This window comes from Morone saxatilis, unplaced genomic scaffold, assembly GCF_004916995.1.
Source record: "Morone saxatilis isolate NCDOM2014 unplaced genomic scaffold, NCSU_SB_2.0 Contig7, whole genome shotgun sequence".
Lineage (NCBI taxonomy): Eukaryota > Metazoa > Chordata > Actinopteri > Moronidae > Morone > Morone saxatilis.
The window spans coordinates 11,769,222-11,782,265 of record NW_023340246.1 but is presented as its reverse complement, the minus strand read 5'-3'; the positions used below and the strand labels follow the sequence as shown (position 1 = coordinate 11,782,265).

At 43.1% G+C, this 13,044-nt stretch overlaps 1 protein-coding gene across 1 annotated transcript in view; it reads right to left on the bottom strand.

Moving 5' to 3' along the window:
* Window positions 1–2,907: 2,907 nt before the first annotated feature.
* Window positions 2,908–13,044, bottom strand: part of LOC118340964 (prospero homeobox protein 1-like) — a 21,564-nt gene continuing 11,427 nt past the window's right edge. The window contains exon 3 of the mRNA XM_035679132.1: window positions 2,908–7,821. Coding sequence (XP_035535025.1) covers window positions 7,636–7,821 — 186 coding nt within the window. The 3' untranslated portion in view covers window positions 2,908–7,635. The remainder of the gene's footprint in view (window positions 7,822–13,044) is intronic.

Sequence of the window (13,044 nt, the reverse complement as noted above, 5' to 3'; positions counted from 1 at the left end):
GAGGAAAAAGGGGGCACAATGATCTGTCCAACTGGAATCTTCCAATTCCACAAAACAAATGCACACACACATACAAGTGATGTTGAGATGGAGAGGAAGAAGGGGGTAGAAAAAGAACAAATTAATCAAAAGATAATGAATAAAGAATTAATATAACTGGGCAAAACTAAAATGGCAAAGAACACACAAGGGTGATATGAAGATGACATCAATAGTAGCACACACAGAGTTTAAGCTGCACATACTGACCACTAGGTGTCCCCATCACTGATGCCAAATGTGGGCAACCCAGAGTTAAACCCACACTGTGCCAGTGGCTCTGGAGCATAAGACCAGTGTGTTGCTCCATCCACAATAGATGAAATCCAGTGTTTAATTACTAACACATGCAGAATGAATCCATCAATCTGTGCAATGTGGAAATCTGTTGTCATGGTTTTTGATTGAAACTGGAAGCATTTTTGCATGAAAAGTTTAATTCTAGGCGCAATGATGAAACAAATGCACTGTTAAGCAAATAAAAGGAGATGCACACATACATACAGAAAGCCATCCTCCGTAAACAAAAGTCCTCTGATGGAGAAAAACTTCAATTGTATTGTGCTGTTTTAGTTTCAAGCCCACAGTCATTTTGCAGGTGTAGGTGTCAAAATGGTTCAAACGGTGGACAGCTCATTTTGGTCGTTGGTAGGAGGATCGCACAGAGAAGAAATCGAAATGAGGTCCGGAGTCCTTGTGTTTTCTTCGTCACAAAGGTTCCTCAGCATGGGGAGTTACATCAGTGCATGTGTGTGGTGATATTTATCAAAAAAAATGTTCTGTTTGTTGTTGGGTTGGCGTGTGTGTGTGTAAATCCTCCAAGCCATAAAACACACTAAATGTAATGGGAAAGCTCAAAGAAAACAATTTCAGCTGAAAGAAAAATCACGCTCAACACAAAATGCAAAACGTTCTTGAACCTGAGCGTGTGATAACAGGCGACCGCGAAGGGAGGAGGGACTTGGAGAGGGACCTTGGGGACCGTGTCAACGTTTTCTGTGCCGGAGCAGGGACAAACATTGGGCAAACATTGGGAAAGGCTGGCAGCCTTTGAGATAGTGGGCCGTTGATCTAAGACTGAGGAACTAAAGTCCACTATCTCCTGTCTGATACAGCAGCCAAGGTCTTGCTGACACACAGAGCCACAGAACAAACATAGATATACCTGAAGACAATGACCTTTGAACCCTCAGTGAGAGAGCTGGAAAAAACAGGAAGTGGTGAAAGTGACTCCAGCGACTTCCTCCCTGCAGGCCAAGAATGAATCAGGTGGAATGATTGTAAGTACACGGGTCATTGTACATAAAAAGCACACACACATTGTTCAAGAGTGGGAGGCACAGATGTGGTGTGTGTGCATGTGCATGTGTGTGCCTACATGCGTGTGCGTGTGTGTGTGTGTGATGGAGGAAGCGAGAGAGTGAGTCTTCAGATGTAGCGACAGATGGTATTTGATTACAGAGCAGACGGTCGGTGTTGTACAAAGATGCTGTCTCAGCCCAACCTAAGGAGCTGTAGCCTCCGGTTAAGGCAAGCGGAGGGAGGCAGGCGGAGGACGAGAGGGAAAAGGAACACGGGAGAGAGAGAGAGAGAGAGAAAAAAAAAAGAATAAAAGCAAGCAAGCAAGAAAGACACAAAAGAAGCAACTCCAAAAATGAGCATCAAAGCAAAAAGAGTGAAAAGCAGTCAGGCAAGAACAAAAGGAAGAAAAGGAACAGAGCAACGGGCAGGCGTGGTGGAAAGTACAACAGAGGTCATGATAGGAAAACAGCAAAATGACGCAGAGAGAACACAGAGCCTTTTTAAAATAGTATTTTCTTAAAAAACTTCCAAACTCATCAGCGAAAAAAATGACAGCAAAAAGATATTTTATTTTAAAAATACGTCAGATGATTTTTTTAATATCTTTAATTTTGTACATTATAACATTTAAGATAAGCTAAGATAAGATAAGAGAAACTTTATTGATCCCACACTGGGGAAATTCACTATTCACTATAATGCACTATACTACTACTTTAAACTAGAGCTGCTACAATTAGTTGATTAATCAATTAGTCGATCAACTGATAATTAATCTGCCTCTATTGTGACAATCATTTTGGCTGTTTTCAAGGAAAATAGCCAAACACTATCTTGTTCCAGCTTCTCAAATTGTGAGGGTTTGATGATTATATTTGATAGTAAACAGGGGGGTATTGGTTTTGGACTGAATACGTCTCCTTAAGCTGTTAATTGATTAAATTGATTAATTGAGAAATGAATCGATAATGAAATTAATCGTTAGTCTAATCTGTAGGTGGAACAAACCCAAATTCCAAGAGTTTTGTCGTTCCACTGTCCTTTAACTTTTATCTGAGCATTAAGAACTCGTCTTTTATTTACAAAATCTGTCATGTAATTAATTTCCTCAAACTTAGTTGATAACTTTGATCAGCTTTAGGGTTGTAGATTGAAGAGATGATTTCATTGTCTGTCTGTGTCTGTGTGTGTGTGTCCCTGGGTATGGCGATTGTTGCTTTTAGCCCGATGAGGCGGCATCTGCAATCGTCTGTGGGTAAAACTAGGCTGGGAGGTCGGTGCTCTGCTGCCAAACCCCTCATTAGTGTGCTGAATCACTCAGAGCTGCACTGATTCACTCTGAGTAACTGTACAGTAAATACATACATTGTAGTCAGTGACGCACTTGTAAGTAAAATAGTTCGTACACAGGATAGGAAATACCAAGGTAATACCATATCTTTATAGACCTTTCTCCTGTACCCATCACACACACACACACACACACAGACAAAATACATGTTTTTATTGTGTATAGAAAATGGTGCAAATAAACCATAAACGGCAGACGTTTTCTACTCTCTTTTTCATTTTTATTTCAATTTTTTATTCATTTTGCACAAGCTTGCATATATACTGCACATACATTCAGTTCATAGAGGGTGAAGGCACGAAAGGCAATTTGACTACTGGTTGTTTTTGGGCTGGGCCAAAGCAATACAGGGGAAAAATCTCAAGAGAAAATACAAAACTGCTTCAAACTAGTTTCAGCTTTCTGGCCCACCCTCGGCCCTGTCCTGGAACAAAACATATCAACCTTTTTTTTTTTAACTGTCCAGTTCCATTTAGCTGCCAAGATCTCCAGTTTATCATTTTTCTCAATTGAACAAGTACTCTAGCATACTAATTTTTTAAAATTTTCAGTAGATAAGGATTAAAATCTTTTAAGTGGGTTCTACTCAATGAAATGCAGTACAGCCTTCCCTGTTTGAAAAACAAAAGAAAATAACATCAAATAAATTAGGATAAATTAAACCAATAAATTACACAAAATCGGCAAGACAAATAGACACCAATAACAGAAAAAAAGCAGCCATGTCACGAGTTTTATTTTACAACCTGTGTGTAACTGTTCAGACTGTATTTGAAACATGGCTGTTCCAGTTGGAATTACTGCACTAGAATCGAATAATAATGTCATACAAAAAGCATCAACAAAACACTATTTACATAACATATTGCTAAGTTACACAAAGGCAGTTTTTATCACTGTAAGTCCACATCATTGATATTTACAAAAAAAGAGAAGCAATGTAATAATAATAAAAAAAGAATTACTACTGAAAGCATCATGAAACAAAAACCCCTTTCAAACAGGTCAGAAAACAGATCAGAGGAAATTATCGCAACACGCACACACACAAACACACACACACACACACACACTTTGCCAACGCTTAATGAGAATCATTTACATGTCAGGATGGTACTCCCAGGGGTGGGGGAGGGGCCACAGTGTTGAGAATTGTGTCACTCACTGGTTCACAGGTTCTCATAATCGGTCTTTTCTCTCACACAGACACACACTCATATACATCTACACGCACAAGCACGCACACACACACACACACACACACACACACACACACAAAATGCAAAGCCTACAGAAAATTCCACAGAAAGTCCAAACTTTTTCCAACTGTTTGAACCCGGTAAAAAAGGGTATAAATCACTTTTTTTTCTGTCTGCAGTCTCTTTTTAAACTATTACTGTACAACATGTGCCCCCTCCATGACACTACTCTTCGGATGACAATGAATTCCTGTCTCTCTCCCGGGTCAAATCTAGAGCTACGTCGGCGGCAGTCTGCCCTTGTTTTTGGACGAGACCGGGTTCACAGACTGCCAACGGGGCCCTCTGTGACATCATCATTACCCGACCGCAAGCCTAACGCATCGTTCTGTCAGCAAAAATTAAAGAAACGGATGCTGGTGCAACTTCAAGGGCACTGCCGACGGGTAACAGACCCCCGTTAAAGGCATGGCAGGGGAAAAAAAACAACCAAAACCTCTCCTCCGTGAGTGGTTACGAGTCCAGTTGGAGAGAGTGGGTCATCCCTCTTTTTTGTTTCCACCCTTCTTTTTTTAACCACTCTCATCCCTCTCTAGCATCTGAGTGATAATAGAAAAACTGTACAGCTATTCTTTGTTTCATCCTGACAGTATTTACAGTAGCAACAGCAATATTTCATACTCTGAAAACATATTCCAAGTTTATTTTTCTGATCTCAAGAAGACAGCCATTCAGCACAATACAAAAAGGTAAAGAAACCAAAAGGAAAAGTGGTCACAAAACCTGCAAAAAACCTACAACTATTGCTCCTAAACTACCAACAACTCACTTATTCAGATACAGATTTAAACAAAGCCGTCACTAAAAATACCCTCAAGCTTTCTTTTATGAAACAATTTCTAACAGTGCCTTCCAAAGAACTTCCACTACTGTATATATTTTTCCCATAGATTTATCTTTTACAATTCTTAAAAAAGGCTATATATGTATTTCAATAATGTTATCCTTAAAATCAAACGACCCAGAAAAGGAAAACTTGACAAAAATATTTTCAACGCGGTATTAAGGTCTTGCTAATCCATTTTTTTGCACATAAGTCTTCATTATCCTGAATTAATCTTTTTAGGCGCAGGAACTCTTTAACTTCAGGGCGGGGTTGCAGGAAAGGGGAGGGTGGAGAGCGATAATAATCTGTGCATCAGATAAAAGTGTCCTTTGCTCTCTCTTTTGTTTGTGGTGCTTTAGAGCCCTTGGCTGGTGTTTTGAGACTTTGAGACATGCAGGGCCTAGCCCATCCTTTAGTGAGAAATGTGTCCGACTTGCTCTCTCAGGGCTCCGGATCTTAAGAAGAACACTGTTCGGGGAGGAGGAAAAGGGGGGAACATAATGAAGGGAGTAGCTCTCCGTCTTTCTCTGCCTCCTTTTGTCAGGCGCTTTGTCTCGCTTAGACAAGTCAGCAGGTTAAGCAACCTGCTCCTTTTTGATCTTTTGTGACACACACACAGACACACTATAAGCTAATGTCGCCAAGGTGAGATCAACAGCTAGCTCGCACGCACTCCAGAAAGCATTCAAGTCCTCTCATTGCTTCAAACTTACCTCAGCAAAAGGGCAGCTAACACTAACTGCTTCTTAAAATTGTTAAAAGCCTGAGAGAGCGGATAAAATTGATAAAACACTAGATATACACGTATAACTCAATTGGAAAATCTGGGATTAGAATCTCAGGTAAAAGTGAAAGGAATGGTGCTTAACAAACTGGGCACAGTGGCTTCAACAGAATCTCACTTTGGGTCTTAAAAGCTGCCAGTTTGGGACGGAGGGACAGAGTAGAGGGTTTCAGGTGCGTGTTGCTCCTCGCTCTGTGCCTTTGTCCCCGCTCTTTGTAGTGCTGAGAGCTTCTCCATCTACCCCTGGGGTGAGTGCTCACCTTTGACCTTGTATTGTTGCAGTGAGAGAGGAGCTAGATCACTCAAAGGCAGGTGAACATGGAGGGAAGGAGCAGTATGTGTGTGTGTGTGTATGCTTGTATGTGTGTGTTTGCGGGGGAAAGTTCCACTTGAAGCAGAATTAATGAACGCCCGTGTTTCAGCTTATATTCACCTCTCTTTTTGCCCTCCTTGAATTATCTTCCTCTCCGTGATGCTTCTACTCGTATGTATTCAATTATCTATATGTTTCAGCGACACTGTACTTTAGATTGCCACAGTATTCTGATATATTCAAGTATCAACTGCTATTGAAATAACTTCATAATGTAATTTACACCTTGTATAGGCTAATCACAATACAAACCTGCCATATAAACAGGCTGACTTCATCTCACACATGAGCTATTCAGTGAACAGTGCTATAAAAAGACAAATAACTATGCATTTACTACTGTGTATGTTCACTAATCCTGAACAGATAATTAGACAAATAAGATTTATTTGGATAGCTGAGCAAAATGGCTCGTTTAGTGGGAGCAGTTTAGTTATCAAAGCTGGAGTGGCTATGGAAATTCAGCCGTTTTAAAAACAGCAAGTCACGCACCAAAAGGCCACACTTTCTTTGTGCATATTTCTTTACTTCTGCGCCGTTTACTTCATGTGTTTCTGCAGCCTAACTCCTTTTCAGCTGGTCCTGTGCAGGATAGGCTAGTCACTACGGACGTACAGAGAGGACCACTCTGACGGCCCTCCATTAAAACCCCAAATTCGAAACACTTTCCAGGAAAGTTGCCCCAGACCCCGACCACCAAAAAAAACAAACAAACAAAACCAGTCCACTTCAGAGATGGACAAACAAAAACAAGAGTAAGGAGAAGGATGGGAAATGGGGGTAAAATATTTCTAAACTCTTTTGGAATAATATTAATAGCAATAATTTATTTTTCTGCAACGGCATCAAGGGACAAACAAATCTTGAAGTGCCAATCTTCAGCAAGCAGTGATGACAAATAATAATCATAAACAACAACAATAATAATAATAATCAAAATAATAATGTACAGCCAATGAACACAATGCCCTACTTGCAGGGAAAACACACTTCAAAACATGGTAGAGCTCAGTAGCTATTTGAAACCAGTCCAAGTCCCACAGAGTAGTACAGACCAGTACCACGAGTCCAGTCTTAGTCCAGTCAATAACCTCACTAGGCCTTGTTTTTGTGTGCATGTGTGTGTGCGTGTGTGAAAGAGACTGTCCTGTTGGGGACATCTTCAGTAGCACAGTCTATTGGGCACCCACTTTGCACTTCATGGGGACAGTTCATCTGGACACCCCTGGGTGCCATGAGTAAAGTCTTTAGGGAACCCTGCCTATGTTCTTAGTAGTGTAAAGGGGAAACTCCATCCACCCACTGAGGACTTAGTTAGTTGATCATAAAACAGGCCAAACGGATGCGGGTTCACACGGTCCAAAAAACACCCAATAAGATTAGAGTCTCTTCAGTTCAGAATCATAGAAAAACAAAACAAATAATAACCATCATGATAATTATCATATAAGAACAACAACACAATAGCTAGGTCATTTAGGAACTGCCACAGAGGCTTCAGATTGGGAATGCTACTTCATAACTTTCATACATTCAAAAATTTAAAAATAAAAAAGAGGAAATCCAAAAGTAAAGTTGGGGAAAAGGAAAAAAACAAACAAAAGAGAATATCATTTTGAAATTCTATGAAATCAGAGAAAATAAAAAAGCGCAAAGCGTCGATTGAGGAGGAGGAGGAGGAGGAGGAAGAGGAGGAGAAATTTACTCGTGTAGAAGCTCTTGAAGACAGTTGGGGGACTTGAAGACCTCGGGGACCTCGCTGTCCAGTTTGCAGATGACCTTGTAGATGGCCTTCTTCCAGGATGGGTCCACGTCTTTGCCGGCCACGATGGCATTGAAGAACTCCCTCAGTGTGATCTCAGCCACCTCCAGGAAGCGATCAGGGACCTTTACAGACACAGAAAGGGAAAGAAATGGTTACTAACAAGTAGAGGTATATTGACGACAAAAGATTTAAGAGTGCTGTTCAGTCCTTGAGTCAACATTTGAAACACAGGCACGGATTCGTAAGAGCAGATGAGAGCAGGCAGGCCCTATCATGCAGCAGCTGTTTCTCATTCGTGAATGTTTTTCTTAGAATGGCTCTAATGATTTTCTCAGTTAAAATGATTCATCAAACATGGAAAAATAAGAAATACAAAAACCCTTCATCTGGTTTAGAAAATCACACTAGAAATAGAAGTTAACACAAAGCTATGATGGTTCCTGATTCCCCCCCCCACTGTCTATACCATTTCAACATTCCTTAATATATCACAGCATAGAAACACATAAATGTTACTGGTAACTAAGATACTATAGGTTTATATTATGGCCACCATTAGATTGTTTTATCTCCAATTTCTGAAAAATCATTTTTCCTTTTCAGTTTGATCTGATGAATATTGCTAAACACTACAGTAACCACAAGCCTCAGCTATCAGAGGAACAACTCAGGGCTGTGGCATAAGCTTTGTGGTCTCACATAGACCAAAACATATAGTTCCAAAAAGCACCTAGACTTTACTCAGAACTTAGAGCCTAGCTTCCGAAATGCTGCTTGGCAGTCGTAATTAACTTTTCTCCTTTTTATGAACATTTTCTAATGCAGTTTCTTGTCTTTTGTACTGAGGAACCAGTCAAACGGCTTCACCCTCACAGCTCTTTCATTTTGCAGTGGCGTTTCCTTGAAGTAGGCCCAACACTGCCATCTCCTCCCTTGTAGAATATGTTTTTTATTTTCGCAGTGGATGTAAAACCATTAATCTCATGTCTCTTGAGTATCTACTTCCTTAAAAGCCAATTGAGGTGTCAGCCTGAGAAAAGTCACTTCTTGTGAATTCTCAGGTTTCTCACACCTCCCACTTCCCTCCCCACAACACCGTGAGCATGACATCTTTATGAGTCCCACTGTAAATCTGTGACCAAACAAGAAAGCGGAGCTGAGTGAAGAGCAGCAGAGAGGTGCTGGCGAAAGAGGAAGTACTAAATGCTTTGGGAACGGGGAGACACGCCGCCTCTTTAGTGTCCCTGACAGCAGCGCTCACCGACACCATGGAGATGATTAGTCTGGCAAAGATCTGTGACACCTTCCCCCAAGCCAACACTCTGTCACACACACACACACACTCATGCAGGCGTGAGCGCACACACCAGTACGCACACCTCCTTGTGCCAAGGAGATGACACATCCTGTACTGTTACAGAGCTCTACATAATGCTTGCCACACACGCATACACACACATACACTAGCTACCCTGGTGTATTTGGCTGAGTCTCTTTCCTCGACTCAAAGCTCCAGGGCGACGCAGCCTTCAGGGGTCACCTGCTTGGATAATGCTGACTGTCTCCCTGCTCGCCTCCCTTGATGCTCGCACACACACACACACAAACACGCACTGTCACACACACACACACACACACACACACACATACAGCAGCTTGCCCAAATGCCTGACAGTGCGCACTCCGCTCCGCTCCTCTCCTCCAGTGTCCTGCAGATACTCATCAGGAGTGTCAGGACACAGCAAGGTTAGTGGCCACTGGAACACACACACACACACACAGACCGTCATGTACACACAGACCGTCAAACACACAGGCATGCCTCTTCACATGCACACACATACACACTTATACACACAGGACAGCCACCCGCCCCCCTCGGGGTGATGAATGGAGGCTAAGATGCCCGTGTGTCTGGTGTGTGTGCATATCTCTGTCCACTGCTCGAGTGAAAAGGTGAGTCGTGAATAAGGAGCTTGTACGCTCTGTGTGTGTGTATTTGGCAGAGAGAGAGAGAGAGAGAGAGAGAGAGAGAGAGAAACACACAAGCTAACCCAATTCCCCAAATATTGAATTCCCCTCTGGTGCGATAGAAGTGGATATAATTCATTGTTTGGACTGCTGTCGTCTCTGAAATACTGGCACAATGACCCCAGTGTGAGGGCAACTTTGCGTGTATGCGTTGTAAGTGTCTATGTGGGCATGCGCACCCTTTTCCCAAAAGACCTCGCTGACGGGCCGGTGCAGCGCAGCGCCCTAGCCGTTAGACGCAGGGAGTGCCGCATTACTAAGAATATTCCTGCATGGAATTTCTCCTGACGTTTTGACTATAAAAGGACAGCAAAACGCTGACTGCAAGGAGAAAGCAATGTCAAGGAGAAAAGGGTATTGGTATTTCAGATCCTCTTGACTGAGAGCGAGAGAGTGAGAATGGGAGGGAGGGAGGGAGAGATGGCAAGAGAAGGAGGGGCTGAGAAGAGTCTAAGGAGAGAGAGAGCGGAGCGACAGAACAGAGGGAGTTATTCCTGTCCCACAAGCCTTTGTTTTGTGAGTATGTGCGAGTTGTGTATGTGAGCAAGCTGCCTCCTGACCAGCAGTGAGCCTTAACTGTTTGCAACCCCTCCCTTGTCCTACTCTGTCCCCCCTCACTGCCCCCCCTCTTCATCTCTCACTCTCTCTAGGGTCAGCTGTTGGGCCTTTGTTCCAGAGGCATTGTGGGGGATTATCCAGTGTGGCCGCTCATTCGCTCGGCTGTCCGGTAAATGGGGCCAATCGCGTGGCTCACAATCCTTCATACATATTTCATAGGGCTTTTTAACAACTTCTCAGCAGAGCCCAAAATTAAAGGACAGATGTACAAAGAGGGGAGGAGAGAGGGGAGGCGAGAGGGGAGGGAGGGAGAGAAGCAGGAAAAATAGAGTATAGAGCGAAGGATGGAGAGTTGTGTGTGTGGAATGACGCCTGGAAAAGGCAAACAAGGTGACTGAGAGCATGTTATATGTTATGCTTACTAAATCTGAAAATGCACATTTTTATCTCTGGCTGTTGGTCCACACTACGCTGGTGTTTTTCCTACCACCTAAAAACAGCTTTTGGAAAATTATGACATAAGCCTGCTCAGTCATGGTCAGTAAATTTAAGAATACAACTTTCTGTCATCACTCACTTTAAATGTCAATATAGACAATCTCACGGTGGAGCTGTCATTAATTTGCATTTATGTTTATTTTTGCCGGACGACTTCACAATCATGACATAGCCATTTGATTGGTGTCGACGGAGCAGAAAACACCGTTTACCTGGTCATATGAACGTTAGAATAACTAACAGAATTTTCAAATGTAGCGTGGATAAGTCTGAATGAAAGAGGACAAGCATGACTGAGGTTGATGTCTTCATGTGTCATACACAGGCGCGCGCGCACTCTGTTGATAAAATCATGTGGCATTCAGAAAAATAAGTGGTTTTGTTCTCTGTTCGAAGGTGCGAGAAAGACAGAGAGGATGGAAGTGTGTGTGTGTGTGTGGCGGGGTGTCCAAAAAAACAATAACAAAAGCTTTGATGAAAAGGGATATTATCGCTGCTCTACCCCTGTGTAACACAATATGAAAGGAGGAAGACAGAGAGGGAAAAAGGGAAAAAAAACTCTCCTCTAATACACACACGTTTCCCTAACCTTTGCATTGTGCTGCGTGTTGGGTAAATTCCAATCAAAAAGAAAGGAAGAAAGAAAGGAAGAAAGAAAGAGGGACTTCTCTGACAAGAGGCAGCGATGAGGCAGTTAATCACTCTCATTCACTGACTCCCCCCTTCTCCCCCACAACTCTCTCCCCCATTTTCTCCACCTCTCTCCATCTCCCTCTCTCATGACAGGTTGCTTTGAGACAGAAGGATAAGCTCTTTTTCAGAGAGAGGGAATCGGATTTCCTGCTTTTTGATGAGATAATAAAATATGACGGAGGACAATAGGAGCCTGTGGACGGCTTGCTGGGAGCTATTCACTCTAGCAGTGGCCCCTGTCTTAAGACTGCTTAGACAAACGTTTAAAAAGGTAGCCAGAGGCCCAAGCCCTCAAATAAAGGCTACTGTTACACACACACTGTGGGGAAGTCGATGTGTGTGTGTGTGTGTCTTTGCATGTGTTTCGATAAAGCCTGAGAAATCGCTTGTCTCTCGGTGACTCAGGGTTGGCTGTTTGTTTGGCCAGCGTGTTTCTCCCCCTTGCTTTTGGGAACTGTCAGGAGATGTATTGCACCTTCTATTTGCACAGCGTTGGCCAAACAAGAGGAGACCCTGGAAGATAAGGTTGTGTGTGTAAGTGAGTGTGTGCGCTAGTGAGCTGCAGCCTTGAAGGATGAAATGCAGGGACACAACAGAAGCCCTCGCTGCCAGCCAGGTTAATTCCTAACCCCAACTCAGCCTGGGAATACCAACACTTCCCATGCTTTTCGGTCATTGTATTTGTTTGTGTGTGTGGGGGTGTGTGAGAGAGAGAATTTATAGATTTTGTAATGTACTGAATGCTACAAACATCTGGCATTGACGATGCCATGGGTGCGTTTTAAGAATATTCACCCTTCGGCGAAACATACATTTTAAAAAGAGTTGAAACTGAAGTTGAGCAGGCCTGTGACATTTCAGTGAGTCAAGCCAGAGCTTCACGAACCTCGAACACACACTCACACATAGGCCCCTGTGCCTCACGTATCTGCTCTGATCAATAATCTACAAAGGCCTTGATAAGCCCTTGGCCCACACTGTCACTTTAGGCAAACACAACCCATGTCCCCTTTCTTCCTACCCCTCACTGCACTTGTCCCCAACCCCCTCTCCCGCTGATAAGACTGGTGCCATGGCAGAAGAGTCCATCCAGCGCAGCTAGCGCAGAAAAGAATTGGCAGTTGCAGTAGATCCTATGTTGTTCTTAATTTTCTTAATTTTCTCAAACGTTTTCCAAACTCCTCTCAAATCCACACATCTCTAATATGGGAAATGTGCATTTTTCTCTGTGCTTACGCGACTACTGGGACGGGAAACGGGCCTCAAAGCTGAGCAAACACCAGCCACCCTCACTCCACTGATAGCCTTGAGAACATGGAGCCTTGAGGGGCTGTTGTGTATACATGTACGTGTGTGTGTGTGTGTCTTGCTGTCTGGTGTGTGTGCGTATGTGAGCGTGAGCACTAGCGTCACATGGGCTCTTCTCAAGGTGCACCTCCGCCAGGGAGTCAAGGACAGGACAGGGTCAAAGACACTGATGAAGTCGCTCTCCTATCCCATCTTCCTCGCTCCTCCCTCCACCTTTACTTGCGTCAACCCCCCACTCCTATACACACACACACACA